Source organism: Gigantopelta aegis, chromosome 10, assembly GCF_016097555.1.
Source record: "Gigantopelta aegis isolate Gae_Host chromosome 10, Gae_host_genome, whole genome shotgun sequence".
Taxonomy (NCBI): Eukaryota; Metazoa; Mollusca; class Gastropoda; order Neomphalida; family Peltospiridae; genus Gigantopelta; species Gigantopelta aegis.
Window position 1 is genome coordinate 38,120,137 of NC_054708.1, and position 13,462 is coordinate 38,133,598.

General features: G+C 36.3%; 1 protein-coding gene across 2 annotated transcripts in view; it reads left to right on the forward strand.

Annotated features, from left to right (window-relative positions):
* Positions 1-13,462, forward strand: part of LOC121382534 — a 94,590-nt gene that overhangs the window by 75,931 nt on the left and 5,197 nt on the right. The window contains exons 21-23 of one of the 2 annotated variants that reach the window (XM_041511992.1): positions 1,511-1,632; positions 2,943-3,052; positions 9,564-9,779. In XM_041511992.1, the coding sequence (XP_041367926.1) occupies positions 1,511-1,632; positions 2,943-3,052; positions 9,564-9,779 (448 nt within the window). Of the gene's footprint in view, positions 1-1,510; positions 1,633-2,942; positions 3,053-9,563; positions 9,780-13,462 lie in introns of those variants that run through there. The other variant, XM_041511993.1, reaches the window with a different exon arrangement.

Genomic DNA, 13,462 nt, shown 5'->3' on the forward strand with positions numbered 1-13,462 from the left:
CCTACTGTCCACATTGACGCTGACAGAGTGTAAAACACCTTCCTACTGTCCACATTGACACTGACAGAGTGTAAAACACCTTCCTACTGTCCACATTGACGCTGACAGAGTGTAAAACACCTTCCTACTGTCCACATTGACACTGACAGAGTGTAAAACACCTTCCTACTGTCCACATTGACACTGACAGAGTGTAAAACACCTTCCTACTGTCCACATTGACGCTGACAGAGTGTAAAACACCTTCCTACTGCCCACACTGACGCTGACAGGGTAAGTGTAAAACACCTTCCTACTGTCCACATTGACGCTGACAGAGTAAGTGTAAAACACCTTCCTACTGTCCACATAAAATCCTTGCTACTGTCCACATTGACGCCTTCCTAAATCAAACAACATATGTTCACATATATACAATATACAACACACAATATAATAACACCGTAGTAATAATTAATCTGCTATACTGCTATACCAAATAGACTCATCAACTTTTTAAACTTGTGGAGGGGATAATTTTAGTTTCGAATATGTTGAGTAATTTGAGTAGAAGTCGGGCTGTCAGAAGTATGTCTTTGGTTATAGCAATACGATGTTGACATACAGCGTCATGATCATCCAGAATTGTGTCATCGGTTGTATACTGTGGAAATCTAGAAAGTGCATCTGCCACTTTATTTTGGACACCACATTTATATTCTTTCAAAACTGTAGTATAAAGACTGCATTGACAAGCGCGCAATTCGCATTGTTTTGTGACCCATGCATTCCTTTTGAACTCATCAGTGTCACATGTGAATAATCATCTGTACGCAAAATAAATCAATGACTCCACAAATATGTATGTCATTTGTATACTGTCCACACAAACGCCAATGCTTCATACTTCCCAACAGAGTATTTTATTTACAATGCAGTGAAACTGCGAAATGCACATACAGCTATAACTTCCGTGCTCTGGATTTGCATACTGGATTTTTTGCCAAAAGTTATTTGGATCCACATCCTTAACAGTGAATGTTCCAAAGTTTTGGTCTTCTCTGAGTGTTAATTTTGGAACATACACTTTTAAGTGTGTAACTATCATTCCCAGTTGCTACATTGTGATTTTCAATATGCACTGTCATTTCCACTGACTTATCAAAGTCCCGCTCCAACAACAATCGCTCGTAAATTTGCTTTGAATTAGTCTTTTCAACCAACTGGTCTGAGTACAATCCATTCATGAACTTTTGAAATTCACAAGTAATCAGAAAGTGTTGGAATGAAAAGTTTTCATTGTCTCAATGGCTATTCTTCAGTCCATTGGATTGGTGGTTATATTTTTTTAATTTGTCTGCAAGAATTAACACCCACATTTGTGTAGTGGATTGGAAAGTTTTGCACCCCTGGTAGGACTGTTATCTACTTGCATGACACACTAACAGTTTAAATAATACTCGCAATTCTTTATAATATGACCTTCTTTTTGCCATAACCACTTAGTGAATATATTGTACTGATCTTTCAGATATCAGGCTATTGGTATGAGGTTTCTAAAACTGCCGGTGGGCTAGTGGAAATGAATTCCTTTGTCTGCTACTACTTGCCACTAGGAAATGGATCTTTAAAATTTATATTTGCTGGAAAGGGGTAATTATAAAATACATTAATCATGTTATATATCATCCAAATCACCAATACAAATATTCAAATTAAAGTTTGTATTAAAATATTAATTTCAAAACAAACTTCACCAATTGAATATTACTGTTTAGTTACGCGACATTAAGACATACTCGTCATTTACATAATATGTGGATTGATCAAATAACATAAAGGTTTTTTTTAAAGAAATTGCCTTCTTTCCAAGCATGTTAGAAGAACCTTGGAAAGAAAACCCCGTTAAAATCCCTCAAGCTAACAACTAAGACAGACCAAACATTATCATTGTGCAATTCAACATAATACGTGTCCTAAATGTAGTGGGTACAAATCGTCTAGGGTATAAAACGGTAGTGTGTACGAATCGGCCAGGGACGAAATAAAACGGGTACGAATCGTCCCGTAATCATTTTCGATTCATTAATACGATGTCTATGATTAAAATTAAATTTACCTCCAATTTACAGCAAAATAATAAATAGGTATTCACAAATAATCTGTGTGTGTGTGTGTGTGTGTGTGTGCGAGAGTCAATAGCATAGCCAGGGTATTATAGTGGGAAAGAGTGGTGATCCGAGATTGAGGTTGTCCCATGTCCCCTCATAGTTAATCCAGTGTTATAAATAGGTTAAGTTAATTCAATCTTGATCCCTTTGCTTCATGTAACCTCAAATTTAGGACATGTCTGTGAAAGTTACCACATTTGGCAAGTCTATCTACATGTATTAACAAATCCCACACAAATGATAGATACAAGCCCGCTGGAACCGGTTTGGCCGGGTGGGTGGGGGTGGGCTGTCATACACCATATAAATAAAGATAAAAATCTGGCTTGTGCCCATCCACCCCACCCCCACTTGAGTATGTACATTGCATGTCAAACATTTGGTAATTCTGAAACCAAATATTTCTGAAATGTAGGTAGAATAGTCCCCTCGATCATAAATTTGTACGGTTAAAAAATAGGGTACTAGTACCTACATGTACATTCAAATATTCAGGAGAGGGCATCACATTCCTTGGAATAATCAGTTAGAGGAGTAGTGTTGTCTGTTTAAATTATTCGTGTGATACAAGTATTTGAAACTGATTGGATTGAATGTAGGGGCATGCCGAGATGAAATTGCACCCGTGTCCTTCAAAAAAGAAAATTTTATGTATAGTAATAGTCATCTTAATTCGGTGCCATGTTAAAAAAAAATAATAATAATAAAAAAAAACCCACAACAACAACAACAACAAAAAACACGATTGTCAACAATAACACTGGACTTTTAATCTGGCTTGTTTTATTTTAGGTCATCTAATACTTGTAATCCTATGAATGGGGATTTGCAACCAAGATGTCCATCAAAGCCAGATGGTCACTTCATGGGAAGGATAAATATTCCTGGGCAGTGGAGTTGGAGTTAGTACACATATTTTACAATAATTAAGATGGACAGTGCATAGAAATAATGAGTCTATATTATTACTAAGTTCATTCTGACCATGCATATGCAACAATTATATTTTTTCATTTACATAGCATCTAATAATAAATAGATATGCAAAAATAACCATATCAAAATAACCTAAAAATTACTAGAACTCCTTTGTTTCTGAAGCACACTAGTTTAAAGGCATGTTATTCAGCAGATGCAGATCCAAGATGGGGGGGACCCATCCACCCAACAAATATTCAAGTGTACCCAATTTTCTTTTCCCTCTTTTAATTTCAATCCCTATTGGGATGCCCTTTTGAGGTACTAGTCCAGGTGCCCTTTTACCATTAGTCCCCGTCCCGCAACAAAGTATTTTCTGGATCCTGCACAACTCGGCACTTATCCACTTTAATAGTTTATGTACCATTACTGTAGTCAGAGTTTTAAAAATACCATTTTGAAATGACATCATATACATATGTCAGTCTTTATTTTGTTCTGTATCCATTATTAGTCCATGGGCCAGACCAGAATTTGGTACCACCCAGAGGGACAAACGCTCATAGGTTTTTTTTGCTAAGTCTATGCATGTAGATAATAAAATGAGGTGATAGCCTTCCGTATCGAGTAGCTTTCTGTCATTTTCACCTTGAAAACTGAATAATATGTGGAAAAAAATCCGAAACAAATTTTGGGGGTAGGGGAAACTTAATTTGAAATAACTTTCCTTAAAATCACCCTATCATAGGAATTCACCACTCAAAATGTGTGTTTTGAAGCCCTCTAACGATTACCTATCATAATATGCAAATGAACCACAAAAGTAGGTCATCAGAGGTCAAAAGGTCACCGATTTTGGGTCAAGCTCAAAATTTATGGATTTCAACTTTGCTTCATCATCTATTAGCACGTTTGCCAAAATCAGGCCTAGAAATGGCTGGACATTGTCGGAAGGAATTTCCAACAATTTAAAGGCACCCATGTTCAGCCATCTAGAAAAATATTGAAACGGAAACAAATAAGCCAAGGTACGTTTTTGCAGAAATTTATACTTTTATGATATATCAGTACTAACACCAACATCAACCTTAAATCACACTATAATGACAATAAGTGTCACAAAATGTTTATTACAAAGCAATTGTATATCTTTTTGAGTAACTGAAGCATGAAGCAGGCCTAAAGAGGTCAAAAGGTCACCTATATTTGGTCATGCTGGACATTTTCAAAATAGCTTGGGACACATCTACGGAAACCATACTTAATAATTACACTTTAAGAAACACTTTACCTATTTTTATATTATTACTAACAGAAGCTTGGGCTTGTAATTTTAAGCAAATCCATTTATTAAGCACCCAAACGTCCCAAGTAAAGATTGTACCTACTTTTCCATTATTATGTAGGTAATGTTATAATCTTATCTTTAAGACCTATTGCAGTTGAGACAGCCGTAAAGGGATGACACCCACTTAACTTATTGCAGGTCTTATATAGGCTACAAGTAGCAAGGCTGTCTTTGTCCATCCCCAACCCTCCTCCGAGTGGGTGCATTTTGGTAACTATTCACTGGTGAGCCATAATTCATCTTGGTAGGCAACCTGTTTTGGATACTCAGTCGGGCATCCTGGTGTAAATGAAATGGTTTCTATCATCTTCTCTTTGCTTCATTGACAATTTTCAGGTTGGTGAATTTATCATACAAGATAACTATAATGCATTTAAGTAGCTGGGGATATGGACCATTTGTGTTTGCTTTGGTGTAAGAGTTGAGTGTCATATTGGTAACGACACAGGTCACATCAGGGTAGCAGTTCCATGCACATCAGACTGGCTATCTATTTTTTCCGAAAAAAGAAGAAGCAAAGTAGTGTTAACATCCCCTGAAGATGTTTGGTGAGCAGCAAGGCCAGGGATTTCACTTTAAACATGATGCCTGCTTCCTTGAATACCTTTTCTTTGCTTTTCTTCCGTGGATGCTTATGTGTCCTATACCAACGCAAGGAGGTCGGTATTGGATGCAATTATGGTTTTGCCCCGAATGTTTGACCCGTCATGGGAATGATTACTCGACAAAGACTATAGGATTCGTGTATCCCCAGCTCGGGTGATACTGAGATCATCTGACAGAGAACACGGGACACGGCTCTGTCAGTAGTCCCATACCGAAATGGAAATACTGTGGTTTCACCATTCATCTATTTATCATCCATATAATTATGTTTATGTCAAAAGAAAAAATAAGACGTTGCTAGCATACTCATGAAATGTCAGGTTACTTGTAAAAACAAGGTTCTATGAAACTGGACTGATATTTTACTTGATCCAGCCAACAAAGAGGAACTAAATAATACTCCACACTACCAATATTGCCACCGTAGACTGCCACGAAGAGAAATAACCATTACGTTTGGAGCCACAGTTATTATTCAAGCAAATGTTCGTTCAATGCCACCATGTGACTATGAGGAATCAGACATCACACTTTTAATTCATGTGCAGAACGTTATTATGAATGACTGTACCAGCCATCATGTGCGCACTGTTAACACAAATATATATGTTGTCCCAACTGGCAAGTTCCATCATTTGTTTACCTTGGGTAAAACAAATGTGAGAATATGGTTTGCCTGTGGTACGGTAAATTCTTTACATATCATCAAATCAATGGTATATATGATGTCCTGGGTAAAGATACATACATGTACATGTTCCTGCTTCTTTTCCATAGCTTAACAGGATATAACACTCCTGCTTTCTTAACAAGGTAAAAGGACCGCACGGGGTGCATGAAACTGCTACCCTGATGTGACCAGTGCCTTTACCTAACACCCGTGTCTTTCCCTTACACCAAAGTATATGCACATGATCCACACTCCAGCTCTTCACCGTAAGTTTTTATAATAAGACCAGTGACCTGCCAGAATGGAACAACAGTGAAACCCATTTCATCATCTTAGGATGCACCCACTATTGTTCAACCTGCTATTCATCAGTGGACAGAATGAATAAATTGCATCTACTCCAGAGGGGTGGGGTGGTCTTTTGATAACGCCAGTCCTGCATTCCTATATGCAGTACCAAACCTGTGACCCTCAAACACTGCAGTGTTGTTACAATAGTCTAAGTGGATATGGCACTAGATATATACGATAAAATAAGATACATTTTATTACTGCAGATCACAGCTTATGAATAATGTATATATGACCTATGTATTACAGGGCTGCAAACTTACCAAGTATATGTGGCCAAGGCTGTAAAGATACTTAGAAATTGAACTAAATGCAAAGGATTACATTCTACCTCCATTTGGTGAAAGTGAAACAGACAGCTAGTGCCATTAATTGACAATTGTTTGAATGGGGAGTAATCATTTTTTAAAGATCATTTGAATGAAACTTTGAAGGAATTTCAAGATTTCCACTAGCCTGTACCTGTTCAATCTGAAAACAAAAGCTGAATTAGGGTGCTCCGACACAACCAACATTGTTTATTATGACTTTCTCATTGTCGTTTCCATCCTTTTTTTCAGGATGAGCTTGGTTGGTACCATCAAATCATAGAAAACTGAATAGTGACCTTTTGACCTCTGATGACCTACTTTTATACATGCCAATAATAATTTTCTTTAAAAGACATCAAATGCCAAGAGCACTTAATAATAAATGTGTTGAGTGTTTATTTGTTCTAATAAGGTGTTTGTTGTGTTAGTTAATGTTGATGGTAAATTTGATATATCATAAAAGTATCAATTTCTGCAAAAACCTGACCTTTGCTCGTTTGTTTCCGTTTCAATATTTTTCTAGATGGCTCAACATGGGTGCTTTAAATTGTTGGAAATTCCTTCTGACATATTTTCCAGCTATTTCTAAGCCTGAGTTTGGCAAATGTCCCAATAGATGACCAGGGGTGGAGGCGGTCTTTTGATAAAGCCAGTCCTGCATTCCTATATGCAGTGCCAAACCTGTGACCCTCAAATACTGCAGTGTTGTTACAATAGTCTAAGTGGATCTGGCACTAGATGTATATGATACAATAAGATAAGATACATTTTATTACTGCAGATCACAGTTTATGAATAATGTATATATTGCCTATGTATTACAGGGCTGCAAACTTACCAAGTACATGTTGCCAAAGCTGCAAAGATACTTAGAAATTGAACTAGAAATAGACAGCTAGTGCCATCTATTGACAATAGTTTGAATGGGGAGTAATAATTTTTTAAAGATCAGTTCAATGAAAAGTTGATGGAATTTTAAGATTTCCACTAGCCCAGTACCTGTTCGATCTGAAAACAAAAACTGAATTAGTGTGCTCAGACACAACCACAGGTGTTTATTATGACTTTCTCACTGCCGTTTCCATTCTTATTTTTCAGAATGAGCTTGGTTGGTACCATCAAATCATAGAAAAATGAATATTGACCTTTTGACCTCTGATGACCTACTTTTATACATGCCAATAATAATTTTCTTTCAGACATCAGATGCCAAGAGCACTTCATAATAAACATTTTGAGTGTTTGTTTGTTCTAATAGGGTGTTTTGTTAGTTAATGTTGATGGTAAATTTGATATATCATAAAAGTATCAATTTCTGCAAAGACTGACTGTGGCTCGTTTGTTTCCGTTTCAATATTTTTCTAGATGGGTGAACATGGGTGCCTTTACATTGTTGCAAATTCCCTCTGACACAGTTTCCAGCCATTTCTAGGCCTGATTTTGGCAAATGTGTTAATAGATGACGAGGCAAAGCTGAAATCCACAAATTTTGAGCTCGACTCAAAATCGGTGACCTTTTGACCTCTGATGACCTACTTTTGTGGTTCATTTGCATATTATGATATGTAATCGTTAGAGGGCTTCAAAACACACATTTTGAGAGGTGAATTATTATGATAGGGTGATTCTAAGGAAGGTTATTCCAAATTCAGTTTCCCCATCTCCCAAAATTTACTTCGGAAATTTTTTCGCACACTATTCAATTTTCAGGGTGAAAATGACAGAAAGCTACTTGATACGGAAGGCTATCACCTCATTTTATTATCTACATGCATAGACCTATCAAAAAAAACCTATGAGCCTTTGTCCCTCTGGGTGGTACCAAATCATGAAAAATTGGCCTCTGGCCCATGGACTACATGTATATTGACAGGTATGGATATTAGGAATTTGGTGCATATCTTGTTATTACTGATTTAAAGTGACAGACCCCAGTTTTTTAATACTATGACATATTTGTTGGTATAGCATTAAAGCTGTTTTAAATACTTGAAATCTGACATTACTTTTATTTTACTGCCAAAGTGTTTCAGGTCATATTGGTGTTTTTAATACCAAAAAATTCATTTTTTATTTTTAAAACATGCATACATGTACCTCTGAGAAGTAATGGTTATGTAGATAAGCTCTAGTTGACTTTATAAGGGTAATTCTCCGTTTAAACAGCACAAACTATTATTTCACTTTATCCAAATGTATTCCAGGTTTTTAGATTAACCAAACTTAGTGTACATGATCACGGGTAGAAACCAGGGTCTGCAACTTGAATCCAAGTATGTTTAGTATGAGTCTGCACCATTTTATTTTACATGTAGTTCTAGCTTCTGTAAAACAATTAACAGCGCAAAATATTTCACTTGAACCATTTTGTTTTTTAATGTTGGTCAAGCAACTTTAAATTCTGCCAATAAGTTTTATGCAGTGAACCTTTACGTTTTAAAATTAAAAGTTGGGAACTTCAGGATCAGAACATATTTTGGTCGGCAAATATAATTCATGTAACCAAACAATCTAGTTATACCTAAGATTTTGAAATATTATCCGCAACTTGTTTGACATTGAACTACTGTTATTGATTAGATGTTTGGTCATTAGCCGGTCGATCAAAGTGCATTTTGGTCAGTAGCCGGTCAAACAGACTGCATTTTGATCAGTAGCCGGTCGATTAGACTGCATTTTGGTCAGTAGCCGGTCGATCAGACTGCATTTTGGTCAGTAGCCGGTCAAACAGACTGCATTTTGGTCAGTAGCCGGTCAAACAGCCTGCATTTTGGTCAGTAGCCGGTTGAACAGACTGCATTTTCGTCATTAGCCGCTCGATCAGACTGCATTTTGGCAATTAATCGGTCAATCAGACTGCATTTTGGCCATTAATCGGTCGACCAGACTTGGAAATTTAGATGATTCACATAATGTATCCTTTGCCAGACAAAATGCATGTAAAAGTTCATCAACTGATTGGTTAGGATGGAAATTATCTAATATTAACTTTTAGTGCATACTAGAATGTAGCATGTTGATGCCTGTCATCCACTGTTGAAACATTCTGGCCAAATGGTGAATAGGTGTATAAAAAATAATAATACAGGTATGTCTTTCATTTAGGATTCATTAGATACTTGAATTTTGAGTAAAATATTGTATAGCTTATTTAAATTTTATCAGTTCTTCCATGAGAATACATTATTTCAAACTGATGGCATTTTTAGCCACGTGGAAAGTGCTATACACTGATTACGGCTATGCAACTGTGGCGATGTCCTGTATGGATGAAGATCAAAGTGGAATGTGTTCTCAGAATGGCACACAGGTTCACATCCTCAGCAGAACACCAACACTCGCCCCTTTTCTCAGACCAATCATTGACAGTCACATTAGAGCTGCCTGCTTCAATCCAGCAAATTTTGTCAGCTCCAGACAAGATGGTAGGTCTTATTAATAAAAACTTTCTTTATTATTAATACAGTTAGAAGTTAGAATCCTCTGTAACCTAATGCTAGTAATACTAAAAGGCAAAATAATGCTAAAGCAACAAGATGTTTCTTTTTTGTTTCTTCGTGGGTCATGGAATCTTCCCACCAAATTCAGTTGGAAATTTTAGCCCCGCCCTTTAGGCCCCTGGGATTAAGAATAACTGAATTATCCATGTGTCAAGCACATTTCCAATAAAACTGTGTATGAACTGGTCAAATAATTTTGAAGAAGCCAAACAAATTACATCTACACCACAGAGGCCATGAAAGTCATAATACTTTGCTAGTTGTATTTAGTACATTTTACTTGTCAGCATACGATCTTCCATACTTTAATGACAGTTTCTATTTAAAGGTACACTACGGTCAATTATGAGCCTTATGTTTCGAAAAGATACATACCCGGACCACCAGCACATACTGACAATTTAAAAACGCGAAATTTTAGAATTAATAAAATAAAAAAAAACATGATTATTCCTGCTAACTGGGATCAACCATTTTGTTTCGTTTCCATCTTTGGAACTTTGTAATTGGTCGGTTCTGTGATTTTGGATGGGACCATCTACTTAATCAGTAGTATCATAGAATTATTTACAGTACTAAACCCTGTCATTTGATAATGTCCATTACCTTTTTAGGGATGACAGGTTATTTGTTCGAGAACGTTTTAATTTTCTACGGCAATATGGTGACACAGGTCATGATCCACTACATGCTAATAATAAAAGTGTCTAGATTTTATCCATACCATTAAACAAAGAATAATATTAAGATATGTCATGACAAAGCAGACTGTAAAACAAAAATGCATCACAATAGCCTGTGATTTTAATAATACCGGTTTGTATACTGTTTGTGTCTAAACCACGGCGACTATCAGAAATTGCAAATGCATTATCTATTGTTCTACCAAATATGCACCTGTCAATCAGGAAACTCAGGTGGGGGAACTAAAAGAATGGACCAAATAACGAAGTAAACAATCATTTTATCATTTCAGTTTGAAATGGATACAATTGACATTCTTCAAACTTCTAGTCAGTCTTTCCTGTGAGGCCTGGGTCAACCTTTCCAATCCTAACCTCCTTCATCTTCATAAATCAAGGCTAATATTCGTTCCTCGTATTCAGCCTTGATACATGTCGTCAAGAAATCGTGCCACAAAATGCTTAAATTTCATTGGATGCGATGAGATCTGATTGCAATGAATCGCAACGCTCCTTATAGATTCCCTTGTTATTGTAAACAAAGATAGCAGCGTCAGCGTCCGTGGAAACGTGTCGTGTTTGTCACGATATGTTAAAGGGACATACCCTAGTTTCAACCCATGAAAATTAACACTAAGTTTAGTTAATCTACAAACCTACAATACATTTGGATAAAGTTACAATTGAGTGAAACATGAGTCTGTGACTTTGAAATGGTGAAACACCCTCTAAAAATAGACTAAACGTCAAAACCATAACTGTTACTTCTCAGACGTGCGTTTTTAAAAATATGAGAAATGCATTTTGTGATATTAAAAACACCAGGATGTCCAAAAACACGGATGTACGGAAATTGATAATCTAAACAGTGCAATCTAAGTAAAGTATGATTTAAGTTACCAAAAACGGTTATAACAGTCAAAAATATTGGTTAGTGTTTAAAAACTAGGGTATGTCCCTTTAAAAAAAAAGGTTTCGGCGGTTAATTTTTGATATTGCTTTCAAGATTGTCACATGTTACCGATGCTGTGATTGGTCAGCGATGTCATCGTGTAAGGGACATAATCGGTGTTATAAATTTTCTTCCAATAGAGGGCGCTAGTAATGGATATCAGTAATCTTGACGACATGTATCAAGGCTGAATACGAGGAACGAATATTAGCCTTGATTTATGAAGATGAACCTCCTTGGGCATAATTATTTTATAGTTTAAGATTAAAAATATTTTATAAACCGACTTTAGATCAGCTCATCAAAGTTATGTGCACCGGCCTCGGAGGCATCGTGGTAGGCCATCGGTCTACAGGCTGGTAGGTACTGGGTTCGGATCCCAGTCGAGGCATGGGATTTTTTAATCCAGATACCGACTCCAAACCCTGAGTGAGTGCTCCGCAAGGCTCAATGGGTAGGTGTAAACCACTTGCACCGACCAGTGATCCATAACTGGTTCAACAAAGGCCATGGTTTGTGCTATCCTGCCTGTGGGAAGCGCAAATAAAAGATCCCTTGCTGCTAATCGGAAAGAGTAGCCTATGTAGTGGCAACAGTGGGTTTCCTCTCAAAATCTGTGTGGTCCTTAACCATATGTCTGACGCCATATAACCGTAAATAAAATGTGTTGAGTGTGTCATTAAATACAACATTTCTTTCTTTTTTCTTTCAAAGTTATGTGCCTTATAAGAGTATAAGTAATTAATAATAGTTATATTTTATTAGCGCATATAAAAGGCCCCTTTTTCGTTTTGGACTAATAACTAAATTGCCCCTTTAAATTAAATACCCCTTTGTACCGAGTCAGGTCCCTGATCATAATGTGATGAGCGTGTTCAAAACCTTTGTGGTATATGAGCACGTTAAACCAGTTATCACCATCATCAGTATGAAATTAACTACCGCATAATGCACAAAACATGGTACATCGTTGGACAGTTATTTCGATTTGTTTTGTAGCCAGTTCGACAGTGGTAGTTTATTTTGTATTGGAAAATAATATATATTCATTGCTGGCTTACTGGGGTGGATATTATTACAAAACATTGCGACGCATGGCAGTTTCATCATTCCACAAAAATCAATAGTTGTTCATTTGTAAGACTAATACCTGATGTGACGTGTCAAGTATTACTTAACAACCTGCTTACCAGGTGGCGGATTCAGAGGGATGGAACAAAATGGCTCTGCATCATATATTTACTATTTCATAAATTAAATACACCAATATACTCGTTGATTTTAAGCAGTAATGTGCATTATACATAGTTGAATTTACATACCAGTCCAAAAGCATGGTCCAAACATCCCTTTAATAATTAGTTCCAAACATAATTTTAATAATAATTTCTATTTAATAATTAATTCCAAATCTAATTACAACCAGCTATTAAAAACCTATTTTAAAATTGTTGTCAAGTTACTATAGCCACCAAATTCATAAATAGTTACAACATGTCCATTATAAACACGTATTACACCCCGGTGGAAGAGATACCCATGTGATATTGATCATCTCTTCACATTGCGAAATATGGCTTTTGAAAGGTCATGACCTCTAATCAGCTGATTGACTGTGTCACACAGTACAACTCCGCAAAAAGTTATTTAGATTGTATTTTGAAATCGGAAATCGGAAAAATACTTGCCGTCAATTCGTCTAATTAATGTTAGCAGCATAATTTAATAAAATATATATTTTAATAATTTTGTTTAACTTGTTACCAGGACAAGACATGTTGTCAGATAATTGTCACCAGGACAGATTTACTAATGAAAATACTCTTCAAAAATGTTGGGGAACCTGAAATATTAATGTTAATAACAATTATTAGACCGAACATACGTTTTGACTACAAACATCCTAGTAAAAGGTTCAACAAAGGCCATGGTTTGTGCTATCCTGCCTCTGGGAAGTGAAAATAAAATATCCC